Source organism: Falco punctatus (assembly GCF_963210335.1).
Source record: "Falco punctatus genome assembly, chromosome: 11".
In the NCBI taxonomy this organism is placed as follows: domain Eukaryota; kingdom Metazoa; phylum Chordata; class Aves; order Falconiformes; family Falconidae; genus Falco; species Falco punctatus.
The window spans coordinates 29,100,521-29,125,863 of record NC_137591.1 but is presented as its reverse complement, the minus strand read 5'-3'; the positions used below and the strand labels follow the sequence as shown (position 1 = coordinate 29,125,863).

General features: G+C 42.5%; 1 protein-coding gene across 3 annotated transcripts in view; it reads left to right on the top strand.

Moving 5' to 3' along the window:
• Positions 1–1,627: 1,627 nt before the first annotated feature.
• SOAT1 (sterol O-acyltransferase 1) overlaps positions 1,628–25,343 on the top strand; it is a 29,966-nt gene continuing 6,250 nt past the window's right edge. For 2 of the 3 annotated variants that reach the window (XR_013931084.1, XM_080406596.1), the window contains exons 1-10: positions 1,635–1,756; positions 5,053–5,186; positions 13,255–13,313; positions 18,896–19,044; positions 19,139–19,198; positions 19,618–19,725; positions 21,496–21,778; positions 22,889–22,967; positions 23,651–23,732; positions 24,431–24,476. Coding sequence is in view for 2 of the 3 variants with exons in the window: in XM_080406596.1 (XP_080262722.1) it covers positions 5,063–5,186; positions 13,255–13,313; positions 18,896–19,044; positions 19,139–19,198; positions 19,618–19,725; positions 21,496–21,778; positions 22,889–22,967; positions 23,651–23,732; positions 24,431–24,476 (990 nt within the window). In the remaining variant the exon portion in view is untranslated. Of the gene's footprint in view, positions 1,757–5,052; positions 5,187–13,254; positions 13,314–18,895; positions 19,045–19,138; positions 19,199–19,617; positions 19,726–21,495; positions 21,779–22,888; positions 22,968–23,650; positions 23,733–24,430; positions 24,477–25,343 lie in introns of all 3 variants that reach the window. The other variant, XM_080406597.1, reaches the window with a different exon arrangement.

Below are 25,343 nucleotides of genomic sequence, written 5' to 3'. Positions count from 1 at the left end.
AGAGTTAGGGTTTTACTAATTTGATGAAATAGTAAACTCAACAATTTGCTGAACCTGAGGAAACTTTTGAACGTGGGTCTTTTGTCCTTTTTTTAATTATTATTTTTCTGCTTTTCCAATTGCTCACCGAGCCAATGCTGGCACCACAAGACACTTCAGTGTAAATAGCTAGCACAGCACTTTCAGCATGAGGGCACCAGTGATCATGTATAGCCTGACTTGAGCAGCATTGTTAAAATCTACTTCTTAAGAACAGGGGCAAAGTTAACTGAAAATTCCTGGTGCTATCACCCATGCAGCTATTTGCATTTCAGCAATGAGAGCTTTTTTATTCTATCTCTTAATTTTTTCCACAGTTTTCCTATTAAGCAGCATGAAAGATGGGTGATGGGATAATAGAGTGAACACGCTTTGCAAACTACATCAGTTTCAGATTTTCTCACTGAGTGGCTCTGCTCAGAGTCCCCACAGATTATTTAAAACAACTTCTGAACAGTTCCAACAGAGTTACACATGTAAAAAGAGTATGTCTTGGGTGTATGTTGGTCAAAATAAATCTGTTTTATTAACAGGTCTGATAAGGTGTAATGTAATAGAAATGTTTTAATATCCCATCGTAGCTTTGTACCTTGGTTTGGGATGAGCTTTCAAGGTCTGGGTACCTGTCATGAAGTCACATGAAGACATAGCCCTGACGCATACTTGCTAGTAGGAAATTAGTGGCTTAGTTGTCCCGAGTTTGGGAAAACTTTCCCATTTACACTGAAATGCAGCTACCAAGAGGTTACTGGAGTTTGTTTGCTGGTGGTGACGTGTTCCTGTGACTCACCGTCTGTCACGAGCCTGTGTCTGCCTCGAGAAAAAGAGAAAGCCAGGGTACAAACCCCAGCCTTTTGCTAGTTTTTGACCCTGGAAGTACGGGCTGGGGCTGGAAGGAGAGCAGGAGACCTCTCCAGCCAGGCCCCTTCTCAGCTCCTTGCCTTACTGGTGAGCTGCAGCTTGTGCTCTCTGGGGTACAACCTGTGAGGGTGAACACCCCCTTGCCACAAGACCCCACTCTTGGGGGGACAGGGGGTGCTACTAAGGCTGGAGGCTCCCCATTTTTATTTCCCTTTACAAATATTTGCCCTCGCTCCCGTACCGAAGCCTGGAGGAAGCGCGTGTTGAGCAACCCTTGTGTTCCCTCTGAAGGACGAGGACAGATAAAGCCTCCGGGCCTCCCAGCCTTGACTTCGGTGTCCTCCGGGTTCCTTGAAATAAGTTTTCCTTGGGCTGGGGGGGGTGTGGGTTCCTCAGGGCGAGGGCAGGCCTGCCTGTGGGTGCCGAGGGAGCCCACCCAGGACCTTGGGCTGGGGGTGGAGACCCCCCCACGCCCCCGGGGATGAGGCACAACCTTCCCGCCGCTTTACCTTCCATCTCTGGAGGAGCGGGATAAGGAGGCGGCCGCCTGACAGGAAAGTGGGGAGGGGGGGAAGGGAGGGTGGGGTGCGCGCCCCACGTGCGCCTCACGTGCGCCCTCCCACCCGGCTTCCCGCCGCCCCCGCGCCGCGCGCCCCCTCCCCCGCGGAACGCCTCCCAGCCAATAGGCGGCGGCGGCGCCGCTTTCTCTCCCCCCTCCCCTCCCCTCCCCCCTCCCCCCTGCGCGGTGACGTCCGCGAGCCCCGGGAAGAGGCCCTGGCGCGCGGGCGCGCGGCGGAGGCGGGAAGCGGTCGCGGGGAGCCGGCGCGCGCGGAGGCAGCGGCTCGGTCGCCCTGAGGTGACGCTCCCGCGGGGCGAGGGCGGCCGCCACTTCCCCCTACGGCACCGGCACCGGTTCGCCCGGCTCCGCGGCAGCGGCTCCGCTCCGTCCCGCCGCCGGCTTTAGGCCCGGCCCGCCCCCAGCGGCACCGGCGTCCCCCCGGCGCGGGGAGGCAGCGGGGGGGCGGCTGTGCCCGGCGCCCTTCGGAGGGCCGGGCGGCTGGAGGGGGGCGGGCAGCGCTCCGCAGGCCACCGGCCGCCCTCAGGGCCTGGGCTGGGGGGGAGGGGGGGTGTCTCTCTGCTGACAGCGGCCACCACCGCGTAACACTTCCGTGCTTGTTTCCAGGGAGTTAGTGAGGAAGGGAACCGACTTCGTGGTCTCGGGTGTGCTGGAGCCTCGGCAGTGCTTTAAGCAGCTTCCGTTGTTATCTGCAGCTTTCCGTCTTTTTTTTCTTTTTTTTTTTTTTTTCCTGCGGAGTGTTTGGCGCGTTGCGGTTGAGCTGTGCAATGACCTTAACTTTGTTTTGGTACCAGCCTAGTTCGTGAAGAGCTCTGCTGATACCGAGGATGTAGCCCGCAGAGTTTGCTATTTAATGTTACCCCCAAGAGCTGAAGAAAAACCTTGGAGATGGGAAAGGTGTTTGGGATAAGTTATTATTTAGTGTAAGCGGTATTGGAGGTAGAAAGTGTGCCCTCACGGTGCTTCCAAGCCTTTTGAAATGCGGTGTACTTCCTATAGGATATTGCTTTTCTCCTAAGGCATGCTTATAATTACCAATGTTTCAAAAGTGAAGACAGAGAAATTCAAGGTTTCTGAGACATTTTATGAGTACCGTAATGCAGTCATGCCTATAGGACCAGGGCGTTTCTGCTGGGAAATCTGATAACAGGATGTGTTTATGGTTCCAGATGTCCTCCAAGTGCTTGGAGTGGGGTGAGCAGAATGACTGTTCATTAATTGTAAGGAGCGATTTCCTTTTTTTGAAGGGGATGATGAGCATTTTGGAGTTACCCTGGCATTGTGTCGTGATTGGTTTAGTTATAACAGAGATTAGAGGGAGGGTCTAATGCCTTCTGTGCACTGATGTGCTGATAGTTGCTTAGGTACTGTAACTTATACCTCTCTTCATATGGGAAGTAGACTAGAAAAATGCTTGTTTTCATAAGATTTCCCCTAGCACAGTTCTGGTTTCAGTGTGGAAAATGCTTTGTTGTGATCATTTAGCCTATCTGAATTGAGTAAGTCTTTAAGTTAATTGCTTTTAACTTTTTTTTTCTCACACACATGATTTTTCTTTCCCTCATCCTGAAACTTTATTTTTAATTCCTTTCTGTTAGCCCTTCAGTGAGATACGCTTAACCACTCTGCACTGGAGAGGGAGTGCCGCCTTCACCTCTTGAAGAAGTTGAAAAGTGTACTAGGAGTTAAACTCTGTTAAGAGTTGGAAAAACTGCACCTTTAAGGACAGATGTGGCCCACAAGAACAGCTTAACTTGGATCAGGAGGCAGTGGAGAGGCTCACTAGTGACCTGAGGAATAGCTTGTTAGTGCATGATTTTATAAGGCAGCTCAGTTTCCCCCTCCGCTGTTCCATAAACCGTACTGTGTGATCCATTCTTATCCTTTGATAGGGTTTTGGGCATCTCTCTTGTGTAAGAGCAGAAAGATTGAAATGTTTGCCTGTCCAGGATCTCTATGTAGTTGTAAGACCCTGGTGGGCAAAATGATCCTTTGCTCTAGCATGATGCAGCTGTGTCTGTACCTAGAAGCTTGTGGGAAGGCTGAGAGGTGGAAGGAGTAATGTGTCCATGACAGTGACTGATTTGTGTTTAAAGGCAAGAGGGTTGCAGCAATAACTGTATACAGAGCTGGTAGGAAGTAGCTATGTCCCACCAGCTACCTTTCTGTGCTGCTGAGTGTAGTTACTGTAGGAAGATTTACCATATTCTTCCCTGGTTCTTTCTCTTATTCACGTGAATGCTTTTTGCATTATGTAAACTCTGACAGAATGAGCTATCAGGTGTTGCACAAGGCCAGCTGAGAACTTTGTGACTTGTGGTCTTTTTGTTCAATAGATTGTAGACCTGCTGTGATCTCTTGAGACAGAGCCAAGAGGCAATGCTGCAAGAAATGGTGTTGGTGATTGAATTGGTGATTTGTTGTTTGGTGTTGCAGAAGGTTTTTCCCCACCTATGTGCTGTGGTGCCTGAAAGGAGAATGGGAGACTGTTCTACTAGAAGGACAAGCACAAGAAGACTCAGGAAAATGCCTGATCATAGTCTTACTTCCCTTTTGCAGAAGTGCCAGTCTCAGTATTCTGAGGAAATCCATCCTTAAATAATTGTTCTGCTTTCTTAGTTTCTCTAAAAGCGCGTGAATTTTCCTTGCCTACTCTAATAGTTTATCTGTGCTGGTGCATGTATTCTGTTCACTAGCACAAAACATGTATTTAAGAGTTTGTGCTAAGGTGAAAAAATATATCAAAAAGGAAAAGTGTTAGTTTGCAAATGTGGTTACATACATGCCTGTGTGATTTTCTGGAAGTCTGGTTCTGAAAATTGTCCCTGGTTGTAGCTACATCTCTGAGATCTTATTGAACTTCATGGAGAGCATGTTGGAATGTCACTTTGTGACCAAGTTCTGGTCTTCTCCCCTTTCCATTAACAGAGAATTTTTTTCTTTCAGCCTGGCTGTGGTGCTTCAGGTGTTCCCTACTAGCAGCTCTGTCCCCAGCAGTGACCTTTGTCATTGAATCAGGCGTAGTTCAAACCTGATTCTCTTCCTGTTTTTCCATGGTTTGCAATGCAATTGTTGTCTGGCTAAGCAGAGTACGAGGAAGCTGCTCTTTCAGTAAGAATTGAAAACTTGACAGGAAGGGGCTTGGCTCAGACAAAATAATGCGGGTGATTCTGCAAAGCAAAGCTACCAGATCTCTCCAAAGACAAATTTTGCTGTCCAGCTGACTGTCAGAAAGGATTTGTGAGGGCCTTTTAAAGATTTCACAAAGACTTATGTTATTTTAAATACTTGGAGGGTCTGTAGGTAACAGAGGGAGCTGTGGAGAGTCACTTTGGTAGTGGTGGGGGATCTTGCCTGGTTACTTTGTTCCTTTACTGCTTGTAGTAAGGGAGAGGAAGTGTGATCTACAGTAAATGACTAATACAAGTGCTTTATTTCCCTTACCCTTGCTCTGAAGTCATGTGGAGGGAAGAAAGTCTGACTTCAGTGTTAGAAGGCTGTGTAAATTTACTCTTGAACAATGTAAAGAGTAAATATTTTTTTCATTAATTATTTGCTGTCCTTTTCTGGTCTAGCTAGGCAACAATGGCAGGTGAAGACTGTGTAAGAAAACGCCAGTCTGGCTCCAGTACAACCTGCAAGACCCCTGAGAATGAAGAAACACAGAGGAGACCTGAGACTGAAAGATCATTTCAAAGCTCAAGCAACGGTGAGACTTTTTTGCTCAGGATTAGTTGCATCTCTGGCATGTGATCTCCTCTAAGGTGTGCTCTCTAGCTTATGGCTCTTGCCTCTTTGCTCTTTCATTTCAGCTTTTCTGCTCATAGAAAGGCTGCCAAGGTGGAGCTCCCTGTGTACCAGCTGCACCTCTTCAGCAGGTTTAGGTTGTTTGGAGTGCTGTCCTGCAGAACTTCCCCTCAGGGCTGCACACTGCAGTGCTTACAGGGATCTAGATTAAAGAAAGTGATTGTCACAGGACAAATGTGTGTCATGAGGAGGAGATGCTTTAATGCCCTAAATGGTGCAAATGCATCTTGAAAACAATTCTGAGTCATCCTGACAAACACTTTTTCTGGGGAGTTCATCTTTGTTCCTTTACAAGCTTAAAGTATGTGGCTCCTTCAAGATTGAATAAAATGGTCTTTAACATACCAGGCTAAGCTGGTGTATCTGTCCTGGCAGACAGATGGAGGTAGAATGGCACAAAGGATGATTCTGTGCTCCTGTGGGCCCTGTTAATGTCAGAACAGCTCCCTTCTATCCAGTCTCAACGTTGGATGCCATAAAATAGAACAATAAAACATTTAGGTTTGTATTCATGTCTGTTGTGGTTACCTTAAAAAAATATGTGGCTTATAGTTGGCTTTGTGGAAGGGTCACTGCTGCCTCTGTCCTGTCCCTTGAGCTGCAGGGATGGTTGTGGCAGTATGCGTGGGTTTGCCTGTGGACATTGTGACTGTCTCTAATTCCTAGGTTATGCTATACCACATTCCAGCCAGTGATAAGGAGGTTAGTGATGAAATACAGCTTGTTTCCTGTCTCTTTGGGAGACAGAATAAGTAAAAAGCTTAACTGGTTTATCACCATGTGCCACATGAGTATAAGTTCCAAAGTGCCAGTGACTCAGGGAGGTAACTCTTACTGGTATGCTTCAGAATACTGTCGCTATTTCATAGTACTTCCTTCAGCTGAAATGGGAGTTGGGGCAAATTTAAGTTTGGTACAAGTCAGATTTTTTCTTGCAAAAAAAACACGTTGGAGAGAAAGCCATCCCACAAACTGCTTAGAGAACTGGGATTTTAAGCTGTTGGTGGTATGATCATTTTAATTGAATCGAATGGGACTGTTCCATTAATGCTGCTTTTAGAAAATTGCACGGAGTTGAGGGCTACTGGGAAACAGTTATGATGAGTTTTGAAGCAGACTTCTACCTTTCTACATATGGAAACACTTTAACTTTTCTGCATGAGTTTGAGTTCTTTCAGGCTCGTGGGTAAAGAGCAAATATAGCTGTGCTAATTAGGACTTGATAGGTGGGTGTGCTTGTCTTTAAGAGCCTTTCATTGTAATACCTCAGAGATGTGGCATAATGTCACTGCAGGTAAGATACTGTGCGTGCACAGCAAGTAAACATCTCTTGAAAGTGTACCGAGCTTTCATGCATGTACACGTGCCTGGTGGGTTGGCTCAGATCAGTGCAGTCTTGTTTTAATACAGTACAAACTACAGTGAAGGACAGCAAGGACAGTGGGGAGGAATCCTGATTAATGAAGATGAGGTACCCTCTTATCTTCCAGGGTTGCTGCCAATTCAACAGAAGTGTCAGAAGGACTGAAGCGTTAAGTTTTTGCAGACTTTTTGCTCAGCACAGTGATGGGCACAACAGGAATACTGCAGGGAGGTGGGAGGCATGAGCCTGCCTGACCACATTATAGGCCCAGGAGGAAGATGGTCAGGAATTCCTCCGTATAGGGGGGTTAGATCAGGACCTCTGTGAAACAAAGGTTGAAGCCTTATAAAGTTGAAGTGTTCCCATGTTCCAGATAGTGGCCTCTTGTTGTAGTCCAGTGTGCTTGCATAACTTGGTAGGGCTTTCTGTGAAAGCACAGCTGAGGTGGAAGAATTTCTCAAAAGCAGTAGCCATAGACTTTCCTCACTTTCTTTTGTCCTAGTTATTCACTTCTGAATAGCTCTTTCTAAGGCATTACTCCTGATGTGTACAAAGGCCGCATAAGGCTAATGATCTGCTGTCTGGCAACTTCCTTTTTATACCATAGCATCTTAACACTGGGTGTTGTGTAGAATTTTAGACAAGATGCATGTGTATTGCAGTCAAGGGATTCTAACCAGGTCAAGACGGTCTCCTGTATGCAAGTATTATTTCTGCAGGAAAACTAAATGACTAATGTGATTTCCCACCCTTAATCCTCCCCGATTAGCAAATGCAATCTGCTTTTTAATTTAAGAGTTAATGTGTCAAGGGCCAATTGTTTCCAGAAGTGTGAACATTCTACAGAAACTTCTAGGCCATTAATCCTTTCTTCATTAAAACTCAAGTGCATTGGCTGATCTGCTTAGAGGAGTAATTTTAATGCATGTATTGGCTTCAGAGCTACATTAGGTCTGACTCTTTGTATAGGTTAGGTTATTGTTTTTCTTGCCTCATCAGTGCTTCTGAAAGCTGTCTCATTTCTTGAGTTCTATGACTGAATAGTTTGTACTCTGGTACCCCAAAATTTTATAGCGATGTGGAAATATTCATAGCTTTGAGATTGCCAGAAGAATTCTGTCTCTTGGTGTGTTTGTATCTTCTAATTATTCACTCTGTAATTTCACTTTGACAGGTCTCATATATCACTTCTTGAATTGTCTCCAGTGTCATAATTAAACAACTAATTTGGTCCTGGCATAGAGTCAACAGGTGATCTAGGCAGCAATAATCCCCTGTCAAAAAAAAAAAAATCAGGCTTATACGTTTTCAGCTGGAGATACATAAAAAATATAAGACTTTTCTGCTTAATGGGATATTGGTATCAGGCAGTACCAGTTTCAGGAAAAAGTACCTGGAACGAGCATAATAGAAACTGCATGGGCAGACCTTCTAAAGTTAGAGAGGATGTGGCTCTTGAGTGTGCTTCTGAGTGCCTCCAAAATGCTAAGGTGAGACTATCCAAAACAGTGAACTGTTGCCTTTGGAGTCTGCCCTTGTTTCCTCAGAAATCAGAAAAGGATTAAAAGTGTCTCTGAAGAGTAATCTGCAAACAGTCTGTGTGGCATCTTTGGTGTGAGTAAGCCTGTTTGGTAATGCTGATCTTAGAAAGGGGTTGTTATCTTCCAGTGAAGAGGTTACTTTTGATCATTTGCAGTGCAAAAGTTCATGTCGCTGCATGAATTGTGTGTGTGCCTGGTGATAGATGGAGGAGGAGGGAGCCCTGAAACCGGGAGCAATTTGGAAGCTTTAGGGTTTGCAGTCTGACTCACAGCAGTAATTGTTCATTGTATCAACGGGCTATTTCTTACAGATTAGTGAATTTGGCATAAAGCCACTTGAATTGAGTATCTTGGATGTGTTTCTGGCTGATGGATCAAACAGAGCTGTCTTGTCTGAGACTAGCTAGGTTCTGGTAATTCTAGGTGATCTCACGTTTTGCAACCTGGGGGTTTGGTGAAGGCTGAGCAGTTACTTCTGAAGTGCCTGTGGACATGGTGGCATGACCTAAGACAACGCTGGTGTTTCTTCCTGCTAGTGAAGAGGCTGTTTGGGTCCCATGTCCCTGCAGAAATGACTTTAAACTGAATTTGTTGCCCAACTGTGGTGCAGTGACCTATGGCCTGTGCATTCTTGAGGCAGATCAGCTGAGCTCTGGAAGCAATCTAGTCATAACTTGCATCTTATCTGCTGAATGGCCAAATAAATAACTGTAAGTAAGAATAAGGCTTATTAGCATTAAATTATTAGCATATGTTGTATATGGAAGACTCCCTCTTCGTGCTGTAGCCACACACTAGGTTGGCTTTAGCATTGCTTTCCTTCAGATAACATCTTCAGTGTTTTTGGAGGGAGCCGTTCAATCCAGGTATCTGACAGTAATGAAATCTTTCTGCCTATGTTGATTTAACATCTTGAATGGCAAGTTGTCTGATCAAGAAATAATGAAGATAGTATTTTCAAACTGTTGTAGAGAAGGACAGTGTTGGTACAGTTTGTATCTGTGATTTTCCATGAAGATCCTGAAGCTAAACAGATCCGGACATCCTTAGGGGAAAATGCTTCTGAACTGGGTGGTGTGCTTGGTTGTTTTGAGAAGCATGTCTTTTTTTGATTTTTTTTTTTTTGTTTGTTAGTTTTTTTTTAAGTGTCAATAAACTAAAGCCTGTTTGTGTGCTTTTCCTAGCCTCTCTGTGAAGGGCATTTTTGTCTTGAATGCTGTGCAGGGATTTAGATAGCAGTAGTCTCCCTGCGTGGTTCTGACTGCTCAGTAATGAGCTTACTGCCACAATGCAGGAACAGTTTGAGTGGCAACAGGTTTGAGTGCTGGGCTGCAGGCTGGAACTGTAACACTGCACGCAAGCCACAGCATTACTCAAATGACTTATTCCCACTTGTGCCCTCAGTGGTAATTGCAGAGTGTAGCGGTTAAATAAAATGAATGCTTTTAAACACAGTTAGTTTTTGAGAGCTTGCTTAGTAGAGTGCTGGTTAGTGTCTCATGTAGAAGCTGGTTTTGTTGGATCCCCAGCTGCGGCACTATCAGATCATACGAATGGGACACTTCTCTAGTCATCTCAAATGTCACTTATCTGTAACATATGCTAGAGTAGGCTGAAAAAAGGACAATGGGATCCTTTAAGAAAGATAGTGTGTAAGTCTTTTGTGAAACCTAAGATGCTCAAGTTTTCAGCAATAAGTGTTGGTTCTCAATCTTCAAGTGATCTCTTGTTATCCTGGTTTCCTATGGAAACAAAGCTTACACTTAAATTGCTCTTTCTTTTTCTTTTCTTTTCTCCCCCGCTCCCCCCACCCCCCTTCTGCCTGTTGAACCTGCTTGGAATTTGGGCTGTGCAGGGCTATTGCATCCTACAAGATCCGTTTCTACAAGCCCAAAACAAGTGGTCAGCGAAAGATCTTATCAATGTCTTTGGGAAAGGAACATGACTCCCATTAAGCTAGAACTTCTCCCTGTGAGTAAAGCTCTTCCAAAGCAAAGCCTGTGAAACAGTCTCCTGTGAAACTTGCTAGTATTTCATACTAGTCTTCAAAGAAGATTTTCTTCCTTATCACTTTAAATATATTTCCCATTTTCTTAAGTTGTATCCCATCTTGTTTTAAATGCTAAGATGTGTATTTTAATAACATTGCTTGTGTTGTGAAGCCTTGAGTCCATTTTTGTAATGGTGTTGCCTTTGCAATCCCAAAGTGACACAGAGGGATCCAGACTTCATTTTCAGTGTCAAAGAAAAATGAGGATTTGGACTTCTCAGCAGTGCATAATTCCTTTTAGACTCAAAATCACGTGATGGTTCTTTTCGTGAATGACCTCACAGAATATTAGTAGCAGCTTGCACAACAGAAGATGAGTGATGCAAGAAGATGATGAGTTTGTGTTCTCTGGTATCTGCCTTGTGAAGCAGCTTGAGTTTATGGGGCAATGCAACACAGCAGAATGAGTTGTTGTTTTGGGGTGGATTTTCTTCTACACGGGACTCTCTGTTCTGGGAAAGAAGCAACAAGCTTGCAGGTGCTTTTATTTTGTTATAGGTGATGTGTATACTGAAGACACGGAGATCTTGATTTTAAAGCCTTTTGAAAGATGCTGTGCATACACACTGGCGTGTGGGTGAATAAAGTGATAGGAGGGACACTGCATACCATTTAGCAATTGCAGTGTCAGCAGGTCAGAGACTGGTCTCATTTCCTCCAACCATTAGGGCTGTCCATTAGGTATCTGTAAAACTGGTATATCCATCATTAAGGCATTTTAAATCAAAAAGGTTGTTTCATTTCCAAAGTGAGCCACTCCTGGGTAGTTATTATAACTGAGGCTTTGAATGCAAGATCTGACAGGAAATAAATGGTCAGAGCAGTCGTTATTTATTTTTAGCTTAGCTTACAAAGGAAATAGTGTAACCCCTTAAGTTTCATGTGTCCTGTCCTCTTTGGCCATGTTGAACAGCTTCAAGCAAACTTGATAGTGTCTTGAAGGCTCACAGCTGGATAAAAGACACAAATTCTTACCTTTCTACAGGAAAAGGTTGGTTGTGCTTTGAGCTCAGTAGCTCTGTCTGGTCTGCTTTCTAACAGGTAAGCGCAAAGTGGTTCTCGGTGTAGGAGAGGGAGCTGTGAATACAGTTGTGGAGTGGCACAGTGAGGGATTAGAGCCATTGAGATGATACAGACAGGATACAGTTCTGCTGCTTCTGGAAAAACCTGATTTAAAAATTTTTTTTTAATTTATTGGGGGAGAATCTGAGACGAGCTGAGTGGGACTGAGTGGGACGAGGGACCCTCTAGCGGTGTTTTATACTCAAACTGTTTTCCAAACTGCTGCTGTTCAGCAAGTGTAACAGCATGATGAATTTAAGTGCTGAGGTAATTTATTTGTCTTGGAGGTGAGATGCTTAGCAACCAGGAATTCTATTTTTGTAAAAATGGATCTTTGCAGGCAGCCAAAAATTCATAGTGTTAAGCAGTTTCCTTGTTTGTTGTTGCATTGCAAGGCTGCTAAGTAATAGGCTGTTGTTGCTGGCCTGTTCTTAAGTCTATAGCTTGTGTAGCAGTTTTTATGGACAAAAAACCCAATCTTCTTCCTGGGGCGGGGGGGGGGGGGGAGGAATTAATTTGAACAACTGAGTGTAGTTTCATTGAAGATAGTCTCTTCTTTTCTTGTTTCATTTAACTCTTCCCCAATATTGGAATTGGAGTCATCTCTGAAGCAGATCTACCCAAACTTCTAATAACTGCTCATGAGAGCACCTTCATACTGGTGTGCATCATAGAAGCACTTGCTTCTATTAGAGCAACATACTACGTTTTGTGTACATAGGCTGTGCACATAAAAGGAGGACAAGACAAGGAGGCTGCATTATAAACTGCGATATTGCTATAAATCTGTTTTTCTTGTCACACAGCAGCACAACACTGGCACTTCTATGGCAAATCCATTAGCTCATGCTTCCCTGGAAATGTTACTAGGGAATCAGTTCAGAACCTTCTTTTTCTAAAAGTGGTAATGTTGTCTTAGAAACTGAGCGTGCAAGTTGTAATGCTAACCGTGTGTTAATGTGTAAGGTACTGTTGTAGCTGTAGTTGCCAAACGACAAGCACAACGTTTGTTGCTGTCTTTAAACCTGACTAGTATTTTGGGGGGTGGATACTGCTGCTTTAATCTTGCTTTTCCTTCACGTGCAAGAGTCTGTTTAAAGTATCTTGGGGTGTTCTTATCGAAGAAGTGAAACACCAGCTGGCTTGCCAGCACCCTGTAACCATTGCAGACAAACCTTGTCTTAAAACTCAACTAGTCTGAAGTCTGACTTGTATATGTTGTTTCTCTTGATGTCAGAGGCATCTCAGATGTATGTAGTGCTTTATGCAAAAGAAAGGTGATATTTGAGGCTTTACATATTAGCCAGCGGTATTAGTAATGGTGAAAGTCAGATGATGTTCACGGCATGGTTATACCTGACTGTTTGCTTAAGCAATGAAACACATTGAAGAATACACTCAGACTGATATCTAGCACTTCTGGGGGGTGAAAGGAGTGGGAATAGCCAGGTTTGAACCTTCCAACTTGCCATTTAGTGTTTCTTCAGAGCTGGTTATGGTATTTTACAGGTAGTTGTGACTTGACTGCCTCATCTATTGGCAATGTAGAGAGCTACAGACAACATCTAGTTCACTGTGCATAAGATAAAGCTCTGATAAAAGATCAGCACACTTAGAAGGTCATATCCAAGGGTTGTTCTAATTGCTGTTTCAAGGCTGAATATGTTTAGGGACCTTGGGAAGATTTGCAGAGTTGCTGATGGAAAACAAAGCTTTCGAAAATCCAACATGTTATCAGCTGTTGACTGCCTTATGCTGGGATCCTAAATGTTGAAAATACTTCATCATAGCTTATGAATTTCTTTCTTTGTTTTGAACCTCCCTTATTAGAAGCCAGAAGCACTAATGAAAAATCAGTGACTGAGCTACTGTATGTTATGCTCTCTGTGTTTTCAGACATGCAGCTCACATTGCTGAAAATGCAAGTGTTAACATATTTGCTTTCTTTCCTTAGGCCGGGTTGATGTTGACCATGTGATAACAAGGAAAATGCAGCTAATAGCAGAAGCTGAGGTAAGTACACTCTAATGCTTGCTTGTGGGGGGAAGTGGGATAATTGACCCTGAAGGTCTTTTGGAGAGTGGTGTATTTGGAGCACAAATCCCTATTCAGTTATAGCTTGAGTGCAGTGACTCTTATACGGCCCTCTTTCTCTCCTTGCCTTCTCTTCTACTTTGCATGAGAGGGGTAGTATTATCAAATACGTTCTGTTGCACTTGACCCCAATAGGTTGAAGTCCAAAGATAAGAATGAACTTTGAGGCCTGTAAATAAAATGGAACTTCCCTTACCTAACTTTTGGCAGTGTGATTATCAGCTAGCATGCTGGCATATTTGGTTTTTAAAATGCTCTGCGTCCTGCTATCCATCGAATAAAGGGTAGCGTGTAGCCTGTATCCCACAGCTTCTGTCGCTCTGGCTGTAGAGATGACCTTCCTGAGCCTTTGACCCATTCTTTCTGTCAGTGAGCAATATCGTCAAAGAAAACAGCACTGAGTATTTTTAATGTAATCTCTGTCTGAGCTGCCATTGTTTTGAATTATGTTAAGGTGATTTATGCCTAAATTAAATGAAGTTAGCTAACAATGAACTGCACCCTCCTCGTTAACCATTGTTTTGTAGCGTCCATGTTCTTCAGGGCAAATCGTTCTGCACTCTTGCTTCATTTTATTGCAGAAAATTAATTCCATAGTAAAGATGAAGTAATCTAATTGTGCCAGCCTTATGTGAATATTAGGGAGTATATACTTACAAGGTAGAGAAAAATATCTTGCACCTTTGAGATGTTTTCCTGTTCAAGTCTTTTTTTTTTTTTTTTTTTACCTCTATAGGTGGTGTGTAACTTACAACAGATTTAACTAAAGTGTATTTAAATGTCTTTTGCAAAGGGCATACTGCTTTTTGTGCTGAAACTCCTAAAATTCAGCTCTGAATTTTTTCATACGTTGCCTTCTCTGAATAATTCTTAGTGAGGACATGATAGAACAAGCCTGTTATCTTTACTCTGCAAACAAAACAGCTACTGCAAATCACTGTGTTGGCAATAAATGCCAGAGAGAACACTCTGACTATTAAGCACATGGAGCTTTGTAAGTTCCAGGGAATACTAGTTGGTTTCAAGGGAACAACTTGATCTTGGATTTGTTTCTTCAGGAATGTCTCTTGTTTCTAATTTATTTTGTTTTCCTGGCCACTGGCTTTGAGACATGCTAGTCTGTAGACAAAGTAATATCTTATCTGCAAAGAGAATTGAAGAAAACCAGCGAAGTCAATGGCACTTTAATTACTGAAGTTTCTCCCAAACCATGGGGAGTTCAGGTTTTAAACCTTAAGTTAGGCAGCTGGCAAGTTTGTTTAAGGTGCCTCAAAGCTACAGTAATAGCTATAAAGCTAAGTAAAAACCTCAATCTACTGCAAAGCTCCTGAGAATTCCTGGATACTTGACCCTTTTGTTGTGTGAACCACTGAACAAAGCTTGGATTGCAGTTTTATGTTTTAGGTGATAGGTATCTGAGGTCTAGACAGTAGTTTGACTTCTGCAGAGTGCTGGTCACTGACACTTCCCACTGATTTAAACTGATTAAAAGGGGTTTGTAGGTGCTAGGTGTTAAGTCATGCGTAGGCTGCCTTTGTGCATCTGCAGTCCAGTCTGAAAATCTAGTCCTTTTGTTCATCCTAAACTCAGTTGAGAATGGTGTGTTAAGTCACTTGGTCAGGGCTGGGTTTTGTCATGTTTCAGTGACTGCAATTAGCTGATCTGTTTTAATGAGTAAAATGCTGGAGAACTTTTGCAACTTTCTCTTTATAAGCAAGCTACAGGGTTACTTCCCTCAACTTTCTGACTTCTCATCAATTATTGGTCAGCTTCTGCCTTTTACAGCATAGCATTCTTTTCATACTTGCCCCCCTTCGTGGTTTTGTAATGACCTGATTCTTTTTTTTTAAACTGAATGGTGACAGCTGAGTGCATCTGTCCAGTTCCTTGTCTGAGGCTCCAAGCATGCTTTAGGAAGCTCTTGGTTAAGTGCTCTCCATTGGGGGAAGCTACAATGAGGCTGTTTGTGTATCCATGCCCTGTCATAGTGAAGGCTGGTGGGAGGTGCTTCTCTTAATAACTTTTATTTCTCTGGTGACTGGGTGGAGGGTGCTTGGCTTGCTAAGCACTAAGAGTTACTTTGTCAATTGCTCAACTAGATTGCTCTTTGAATGGTTGTAGTAATAGTTGATAATACAGTGCGATATATTGTGCAGTTTTGTTGTACAGAATTACAGTTACTGTAAGGTCTATGCTCTGGTTGTATTTTACTTAATCTAATGAGAACTCATGCCGTGCTCTTCCAATCCAAACACATGCATATGTTTCTATCAGCCTTGGGGGGTTGTATGAGGGGGAGGCAATCTCAGCAGAGTGCTAACTACAGAGAAAAGGTAGTTTAAGGCAATAATTTCTGTTGAACTCATGCTGAGAGATTAGGTTGAAAAAAGGGGAGAAACTAAAAAAAAAAAATAATAATACAAAACCAAACCACAACCAAAAAAGAGTTTTGGTGGGAATTAATAGTGCTTTGTTTGGCATGGAAATTTGAGTGCTCCAAGAGGAGCAGGAATTTCTGCTTGACTTTTTTAGTAGCGATATGTGCATGCCAGAGAGCACCAGTGTCTTCGGTTACAGGTTCTAGTTCTAAAGCACTCAGCGGGGTGTTTTTTTAATCCTGTTCTTGAATTAACAAGTCTCCATTTCTTGCAGAGGCTATCTTCTCTGCCTCCCAGAAAAGCACTATTGAAAAGTAGCCAGCTCCTAAGAGCTTCTGTTTCATTAAGCACTGTTGAAGTTTGTTTATTTTGCACTGACCACTGCTAAATAGGGGGAAAAATTTTTTAAGTTAAATATTAATCTGCTCCTCCTAGTGCAACTTCTGTTTCAAGAGATCTCTCTGGATCTGACTGCTACAAAACAGGAGGAATGTAAAGTTCTGAGACACCTTGACTTCAGGGTCTTCTGTTTTTATGTGATCTCACTTCACATTGTCTTGTATGTTCTGCCAGAGAGTTAAACTTGCTTACTTGGCTGTTGTCACACGAGACAGTAGCATTTTCTAAGAATATATCCTCTATTAATATATTTTGTTAGTCTACAAGTCTTGCTTCTAGAGAAGACTTTTTAGCTTAGTTTTTTGGGTGATCTGTCGTATAAAATCAATTCAAGCATGCTTGGAAAATGAAGGAGATAACCATGGATGACAAGTGTCCATCAGTGGAAACAGACTCCTTAAAACATAGCTGTGGAAGGAGGTCTATGTAAGAGGCAAATATATCACTGCTGCAGCTTTTAGCTAACATTTTCTTTTGGTTATCTGGCTTTTCCTTCTTATACCTTGTACCTATTCTTTTTTAGCAAAACCAATGCTGCTGCAGCTTGCTGTGGTATGATAGTTAGGCACTGAAACTTAAACATGTACTAACAAATAAGCTCAAGCATCACAAATGCCTTTTTGAGGAAGCATCATTTTTGTGCCTAACTTCCCGACTCTTTCCTTCCCTCCTCAAAAACTGATTTATTGGTTTTGTTACTTGTCAGCCTTAAAGATTAGAAAGTAGGTAGCAGTCAGGAATTCTGAAGGTTATTGGGGAAACAGAAATGCTTCTTAAGCAGGTATCAGTAGGAAGACTAGTGAAATATGTAGATATCATGGAGGAAAACTTGAACCTTGAATCTGGAGGCAAACGAAAAGTCCCAGGCAAAAGGATGGTCAGACAAATGTTGTTAGCACAGTATGCAATTAGATCTGAAGTAGTTTCTGGAAACTTGCCTGTCTCCTGTGCTGAAGATGGTGGCTATCTGGCAGAGCATTCTCAAAAGGGTTATAGTTTAGGAACTGAGGGGTTAGCCCTTAGCCATGCTTCATCACTAGGCTCAAGTGTTGGGGAAACCTTTTGGTGTCTGAGGACCTGACGTTAAGGAACTGTATTCTCAGAAGTATCATAAATCACTGTCTTCTAAAGTGGTAGAGATCTTAAGAGGTCTTAGGATCTTTAGATTCCCAAAGTTCTCACTGAAATACAGTAAACACATGATGCATTTTTCTTTGCTTGAGGGAATTTTGAATGCTTTTTTTCTAGTCGTAAGAATAAAAAGCCACTGTGCAAATCTCAGGATCCTCTCTGCATATAAAGAGTAAGAGAAATTGCACCACAACATAATGCTATCCAGAGCTCAGTGTAGCACTTTCTGCAGAAACAAGTAACTTGAAACATTTTATCATCAAGTTTCTTCTAAATGTATCTACTTCTTAAAACTGCCTGGGGGGTGGGAAATCAAGTTTTTGAAATTTCATGTTATGAGACTGAATAGCAGATCCAACTGTATTGCAGACAGGAAAATACAGGAATGAATTACACATGCTAGTCTTAAGGCAAGACAAAAAGGATATGGAAACATCATAGCATTTTAGTCTGCCTTTTGCAGGTGAATTACAGCCCTTGTCTGGATAACTTATTATTGGGAGGGTTAAGCAATGTTTTCCTTTCTAGAAAAGAAACTTTATCAGATGAAACAAGCAGTCTTTGACTAGGGTCACCTATGCTTTATCCACAACTCATTACCTCCTGTTTTGCACCCTATCAATGCATTTTTCCAAAAATATGGTAGAGGGGAATGCTCATCTCTGATTTTTCATGAACCCTCTAGAAGTCAAGGTCTTTAGTAAACCAGATGCTTCAGAAGTTGCCTTTGTCTATTAAAATGAGAGAAGAAAAATATGAATAGGCTAAAAATGGTGAAATCTTGTCACAACTGGCTGTTAATGGAGAAGATAACTTGTATAAAGTTATCCGAAGAAAAGGGAGTGTAGGAGATTCAAGTGGGATATTTGACCCCATGAGTTCTTGAACTTCAGTCTTGCTGCCTACCAGTTTTGTGTCTCTCACTGCTCAGTCTTAACACTTAACAGTTACCTAGTATTTTGCTTTCATGAAAATTTTCTGTACATTCTGTAACTTCAGTCGTATGTGAAAGTTTTCATCCAAACAGTGGTAGCAGTGGAAGGGTAAATTTGGTCCTTCTTCCTGCAGTCATGTCATTGAGATCACTTCTGCATTAATGCATGAGAACATCAAAGATGATTGTTTAGCCACAAGCCTGAAAAGATCTGTTTTCCCCTTAATAATACTATATGGACTAAAAAGTAAATCTTGTTCGTGCTTGTTTCATATGCTAAGGATGTAACCAGTTAAAATTGAGAAATTTTTCTGGGGCTCATGTATTAAATTTAGTTGAACCTTCTTGGCACCATGAAAAATGTGAAATACCTGCCACTCCAGACCAAAAGCATACCAAGAGCAGTATGTTTACTTTGCTCCTCAGTGTTTTGTCTGATGGAGATGATGAATGTTATTCAAAGTCCTCTGGCCCGAGGTACATGAACAGGCCAGGATAAGCCCCTCATCTTGCCCAAGTTGGCGCCAACTGTAGGCAGATGGTACAGGGATGTCTTCTTGATGCCTTTCACTGTTCTGCTCTGGAATAAAAGGGAATATAAATATGTTATGAAAATGTATCCAGGGAATTAAACAATCTTCTACTGTTTTTACTGTCAGCAATTGAAACCAGCTTTCATGAAGGAAGTGGACAGTCACTTCACAGAGTTTGTGAACAGTTTAGTGGCTAAATCAGCACTCCTGGACTCCTCATCTTCAGCCTCCCTCTTCCCAGCTGCCTGTGCAGAGAAGGAACTGCACAAAGCCAAGTAAGTCAGTTTTAAGCTGTTCAGGAAACATAACCTTGTTATACGGAAGCCTTATTTCCGTTCTTGTCTCAAATGTTCTCATCTGTGTTTGCAGGACCTTGAGGGCTCCTCCAGAACATGGGAAGATCTTTACTGCCCGCAGGTCCCTTTTGGAGTGAGTTAACTTCAGATTTTCCATTAAATTGATTGAAAATACTAACTAGCCTTTGCTTTGAGGTACTCTCCCCACCACCACCTGTGGTCTTATGTTCAAACCCATGTGGGCTAATCTGTTTAAGCTTCTCTGTTTCTTCCGAAAACATCTCTAGTGCAGTTTGCAGGCTTCCCCAAATGTAAACCTTAATTACAGTCTTCTCAGTACCACTGAGATAATGGCTAATTATCCTTTGTCTGAAGATAAATGGGGGAAATGTCTTGTACAGTCTAGGTGCCAGTGTACACATTAACTTCAGCCTCTTGAATTGGGGTGGCAGTGATGTCATCTTGCCTTACTGTGAAACACGTTGAAAGCCAAGTACTGGGGGTGTGATGTGCTGTGTGAATGGCCTGATAGCATTTGGATCTCTCCCTCAGTGAGCTGTTTGAAGTGAGTCACATCAGGACGATCTACCACATGTTCATCGCTCTTCTCATTGTCTTCATCCTCAGCACACTTTTAGTAGACTTCATTGATGAAGGAAGGTAAGAATGCTTTGGAAAGACAGGGATCAGGTCTGGGAAATACTCACTTCCAAAGCACCAGAGGTACATGAAACCGCAGAATGGTGCGGAAAGGAGGGGGAATCCTTCCTTGGGATGTTGTTGGAAGCGAGGGTTTTCAATTGGGCATACTTAAAATATGTGATGAAGTCCATTGAAGGGGGGGAAATGATCCCGTCAAATCCCTTGAGGGGGGATATGGTCCCTTCAAATCTGATAGCTAGATATTAGGAAAAAAAATACAGATTGGTGTGTTCTGTGAGAATTATGGCCAGCACGTGCTTAGTTCATCACAAGGCTGGCAAAAGGGAGGGGTCATCATTGAATGTAGACTGCTTTAGTTGAATATCTTTAATGAAATGGTAGCTTTCAGCTGCTTGCGTTGTTTGAAGGGGATCTGTGTTTAGAAAAACTTTAAATACTTGAGCAGTACTTCCACTGTTTAAAAATGGCGGTCCTGGAATGCTGTACTCGTGCTTAAATAAAAGTAGAACTTTTTGGTTTTCCTGGGGGGAAAAAATGTCAAGGGGATTGGCACAGCCTCTGTTAAGGTTGTGCTTTGCAGGTAGCCAGTTGTGAACAAGATTGTGAAAGACTGCTTTCCTCACACTTGCTTGTTGCTATAAATAGTATCTTGGCAAGCTGTATCCCATGTACACAAGTAGGATTACATGTTTATCTTGCCAATTATCTGATTTTCAGTGTGCAAAACTGGAGCTGTATCTTGATAATAATCATTGTCCTTCTTGTCCAAGAGTATAAGAGGCTCGTGCGCTATTGAATATTGTTTAGCTGATCCTGACTTAATAGTGTATGGAAATTGAAGGAGAATAGGCATTTACCTCTAAAATTAACTAATAGGAGCAGAATTATCAGATTACTTAAAAAAAAAAATCATTGCTGTGTTCTGAGCTAGATCTGATAACTTGGATGCAGCTTACAAGTGAGCCTCCACATGAGAACAAATAAATTGGTATACTCTGTACCACCTTCTTCTGACCTTAGTTCAGAAGAGCTGCTTATGTGTAGGAGTAAGCTTTGGTGACTTTGATAGCCGGTAAGGCTGAACATCCTTTTATTTATGTCGTTACGTTTTAAGCTTGATTAGTGAACTAAGTACCTGGCGCACACCAGTTGGACATACTTGGACTGACCATACAATGACCCGAAGCCTTTTGGGTGACTTCTAAACTGAATCTATGTGGAATGCCTATAGATTTCAGAAAGCAGAAATTAAATTAGGTTTGAGTGTCAGATATTAAAATACCTCGTGACTATAGAGGTAGGGAAGAAGCCTCTTTAGGTGTTAAACTCCTGGGAAGAACTGATTCTTTATGTGATAGTGGTGATGTCTTGGGAGTGTTCTCCAAAAGCTCTTTTGGATCCTGGTTCAGCAGTAGATCGTTTAGTCACATGCTTGTTCTTAGCAGGGATGATCTTGAGCGTGCTCTTAAAGCACATGCTGATCTTAAAGATGTGCTTAAGCCCTTTGGGATTTGAAGGTAAGCTGTGCCTGACAGCGTTGGTGGCATGAGTCCTTCATCTCTTTATTTTCTGATGTGTTTGTGGGTGGTCACTTAAATCTGCCACAGACAGCCCTCTGTTTCTGAGCTGAAAATTGCCACAGTCGCTTCTAGCTGGGTTGTCAGTTATAATCTGGAAGCTTTGCATTTTGTATCCACTTAGTGGAGTAGAAGTATTTCTAATGAAACAATGGACGCTGAGTATTGTCTCTTTCCTTGTGCGTTCTAGGCTGGTCCTGGGATTTGATCTCTTGGTCTTTGTTTTTGGAAAGTTCCCGGTTGTCTTCTGTACTTGGCTGTGCATGTTCTGTGCCACAGTTATCATTCCCTACAACCTTTTTGTCTGGTGGGCCCAAGGCTATTGCAGTTCTTCCCATCGCGTAATCCACACTCTCTTCTATGGGATGTTGTTCACACTGTTCCAAACAGCTGGGCTTGGATTTGGACCAACCTATGTTGCTGTATCATATGCCCTGCCCCCGGCTTCCCGTTTTATTGTAATACTGGAACAGGTAGGTCCCTACTTGGTATCTTTGGATATGAATCTTGTTTTCAAAATGGAAAGGGTCCTTTTTCATAAGGAGTCATGTGTTGCTTTTATTCATTAAGTTAAGTCGGGGCTGTGAATGGAGTTTGTCTTTTGACTTGACGACAGACTTATATGCAGCAACTCTAATGAGAAAAAGTAGATAGTAAACTTCAGTTTGACCTGGAAACCACTTGGGGTTTTTTGCCTTTTTAAGGTTTTGCCCTTTTAAGATTTTACTGTGGGTTTTTTCTGAACGTACTTCAAGGCTGAAATTCCATTTACTTCTAGTTGTCTTGTGGATGTTAAATGGTTAAAACCAGTTTTAAGAAGCTGTTGTGCCATACTTCACAAGGAAGCTGTAACATGCTTTTTTTTTTTAAAAGGAGAAAGTAGGTAGTCAACAAGTGGTTCCTGTTTCCCTTTTTGTCCCTAAGAAGCAACCATCTTTGTCCTGTAGTCTTTAGTGAAAGTGGAATTTTCTTTTTTGGGGGTAGAGGGAGAAAAGAGCAAGAGTGTGGGGGACTGGTCAGACCATCAAATTAAAACAAGGATGGTCAGAGGTGAGTGTGAGCCTGAAGAATTAACTTTGGGCTAGCCTTCCTTTTGGTCTTTCAGTATTAAAACCCAAAAAACCCTGCTGGGTAGCTGTGGACTATTTGTGGGTCACCACCTTATTCCAAAGTAGTGATACTTGCTGTCAACATGCCTAACTTCAAGGAGTCAGTTTCAAGGCTTTGAAACATACTGGCCTATTGAATAGGGCTTTTTTCCTTCAATTTTAAGTTAATGTTAATTGGTTAGTGACTTGCTGGTGTTATTTGGAGTCCTCGTGTGTGCTGTGGTCCTGTGAATGTGAATGAGATGTGTTTTGGCACTCCTGAGCCATGATTGTTATGGTATGTTTCACCCTGCAGTGTCTTAAATTCATGTCCGTTAAACAGGCTTGTGGGCAGAAGCAGCCCTTTCCTTGTAAAAGGGATAAATTGGAGAGAGCCCAAGATGTTGAAGGTGTTGCCTTAAAATGCTTGATCCAGTCTTTGCTGGAAAGTTGGGAAACTGAGAATGTTAAACTGACATTCTCATGGTTTTACAGGTTCGTCTTGTTATGAAGGCTTATTCCTTCATCCGGGAGAACGTACCCAGAGTCCTGTCCTCTGTAAAGGACAAGTCCAGTGAGTAACTTGCCTATTTTGACAGCAGTGCGTAACCAACTCTTGTTTTCCCTCCATTGCTTTCAGCTGCCCTCGTGAATTGGAGAGGTAGGATTTGAATAGATGTTTTTTGATGGGGGAGGTCACGAGGCTCTTAGGCTGGCCTTCTGCATCATAATTTCAGCCTGAACCTTTTCATCTGGTATTAGCAATGAGCTAGACTGTTATTCAGGTCTAAGTCATCTCTGTATCTTAGATCTTTCTTCAACAGGACTCCTTATTTCTGCTTTTAAGAGCAAAAGGTGTTCAGAATCTGCCTGCATGCTTCCAGTGCTCTAGCTGAAATGACAGCAATCATAAAAGCATAGAAGCCGTTTCAGCAAGGCATGCCAGAGCTGAACATGAACCCACATGTTGATACAGGCCTTACAGCTTCATCTTCCCTGGGAGAAAAGGGAATGTGCTGTCAGGGTGTTAGCACTGCGCTACCTGTTAGTCACCCTCACTTGTTAACTATGCTTCGTGGTGGGGCAATTGCATATGATAGGTCTAGTTTATGTAATTCTCTGCAAATCCCATACTTTTTAGTTCAAGTGAGTTTTTTTGCTGTGTTCTGTGTCGTGAAAGGGTACTGGGGAAACTGAACCATCAGTAAGCAAAGAGATTTCAGAGTGTTTTTTTTCCCCCCTCCCCGCTTCTTCCAGGCACAGTACCTATTCCCAGAATTTCTCAGTACCTGTACTTCCTCTTTGCTCCCACCCTCATCTACAGAGACAACTATCCCAGGTAATGTGAGCAACACCAATAGAACATGAGTCTAAAAGCTGAAGCCAATGTTAAGCATCCCTAGATGTGTTCTGTTCAATTCATGAGTTAGAGCTGTCGTAAAGATCTGGTTAAATCAGAAACTTGGTTGATAAAAAAGGCAGGACTTGATCATGAAAACTCACTCTAATGCTAGTAGTATTTTGATTTTACAGTTCTGATTTTATTTCTTTGGAAGTGAAACAAATAAAGAACTTGCTACTGAATATCTAGTGGTACACAGCTCCTGCGGTAGGCTTGTGTGGTGGTTTATGTGGTGCTAATAAGCAGCCCTGTCTCTTGAGTTTGAGGAGGCAGGCTGAAGCCTTTAAAACTGGGAACTGCCAAACTTTTCTGTACTTTACTGGGTTGCACTTTGACAGTGTCAAGTCAGCAGTCCTTTACGTGACTATCGGGCAGATCACCACCTCCTACGTAATTGCATAATGCTGCTCTCCAGATACTTTTCCATTTATGGAATTGCTGTAGTTGCCCTGCTGCAGTTGGAAGTGAGGAACAGCAATTTGGGCAGATGTCTCTTGGATGTCAGGAGATTAAGAACTCTGGAATTAAAAACCCATTTTTTTCAGAGTATAGGTCAATAAAATCAATAATTGAAGGGAGGGTTTTGCCGCTTTGAGGTCCTATTTGGATATGACATCATGTGTTCTTTTTCCTAGGAACCCCATGATAAGATGGGGCTATGTGGCTACCAAATTTGCACAGGTGAGTAGTGCAGCTTTCTGAAGAACATGCTTTCAGGGATCTGTATTGCTGAACAGTTCTCCCTTTGGCGTTAAATCACTCTTTTCCTGGTAAGCCTACACCAAGTGAAGAATGCTTTTTAGTGAACTAAAAAAAACCACAGTGATCTTGCTGCACTGATGACTGTGTCAAAATAAAAAAAATAAATCCTTGCTTAAAGAAGCCTTTAGACTCTGTTCTGTACAAAAGCTGCATGTGTGTATGGGGAGAGCAATATCCATGCTCTGACACTTTTCTTTACACTGATGCTCTGTTATGCACTGGCACAGCTACCTGTCTTCAGATATTCAGACTGATTTTGAAATAGTGAGGCCTGAAGTCCGGCTCTTCAGTACTTATTTGAGCTGAAAGTTGACCTGATCTTTGTGTCTCTGGATGTGAGCTTCAGTAGCTTCTTATGGCTTTGTTTCTGAGTAGTGGCTTTGCATGATTGAAACTTATACTGTCACACAATGCATGGTTTAAAAACCAGCCAATTAAAAAAAAAACAAACAACAAAACAAACCAAAAACCCAACCAAATTAAAAATGAAGTATGAAAAGACCTTTGGCTGCTTGCTCTCTGACAAAAGAGGGTGACAAAGCCCACACCTGGCTTACAGCAGTTGGAGTGACTGCAGTAAAGCAGTGACCTGCATTTTGAAACTTCCAGAATGTGGGTTCAGGAGCCAAAGAAGGCCTGAGGTGATTTGGCCTGTAAATAGCTCTTTTTTGGGATAAAAGAAACTTAAGCTTTAATAGTAGCTTTAACTACAGTATTTCTTATTTCTGCCCTTGTCTTGGACCTAGATCACAGGGTACTTTCCCCACTCACTTTGGCATTGGCACA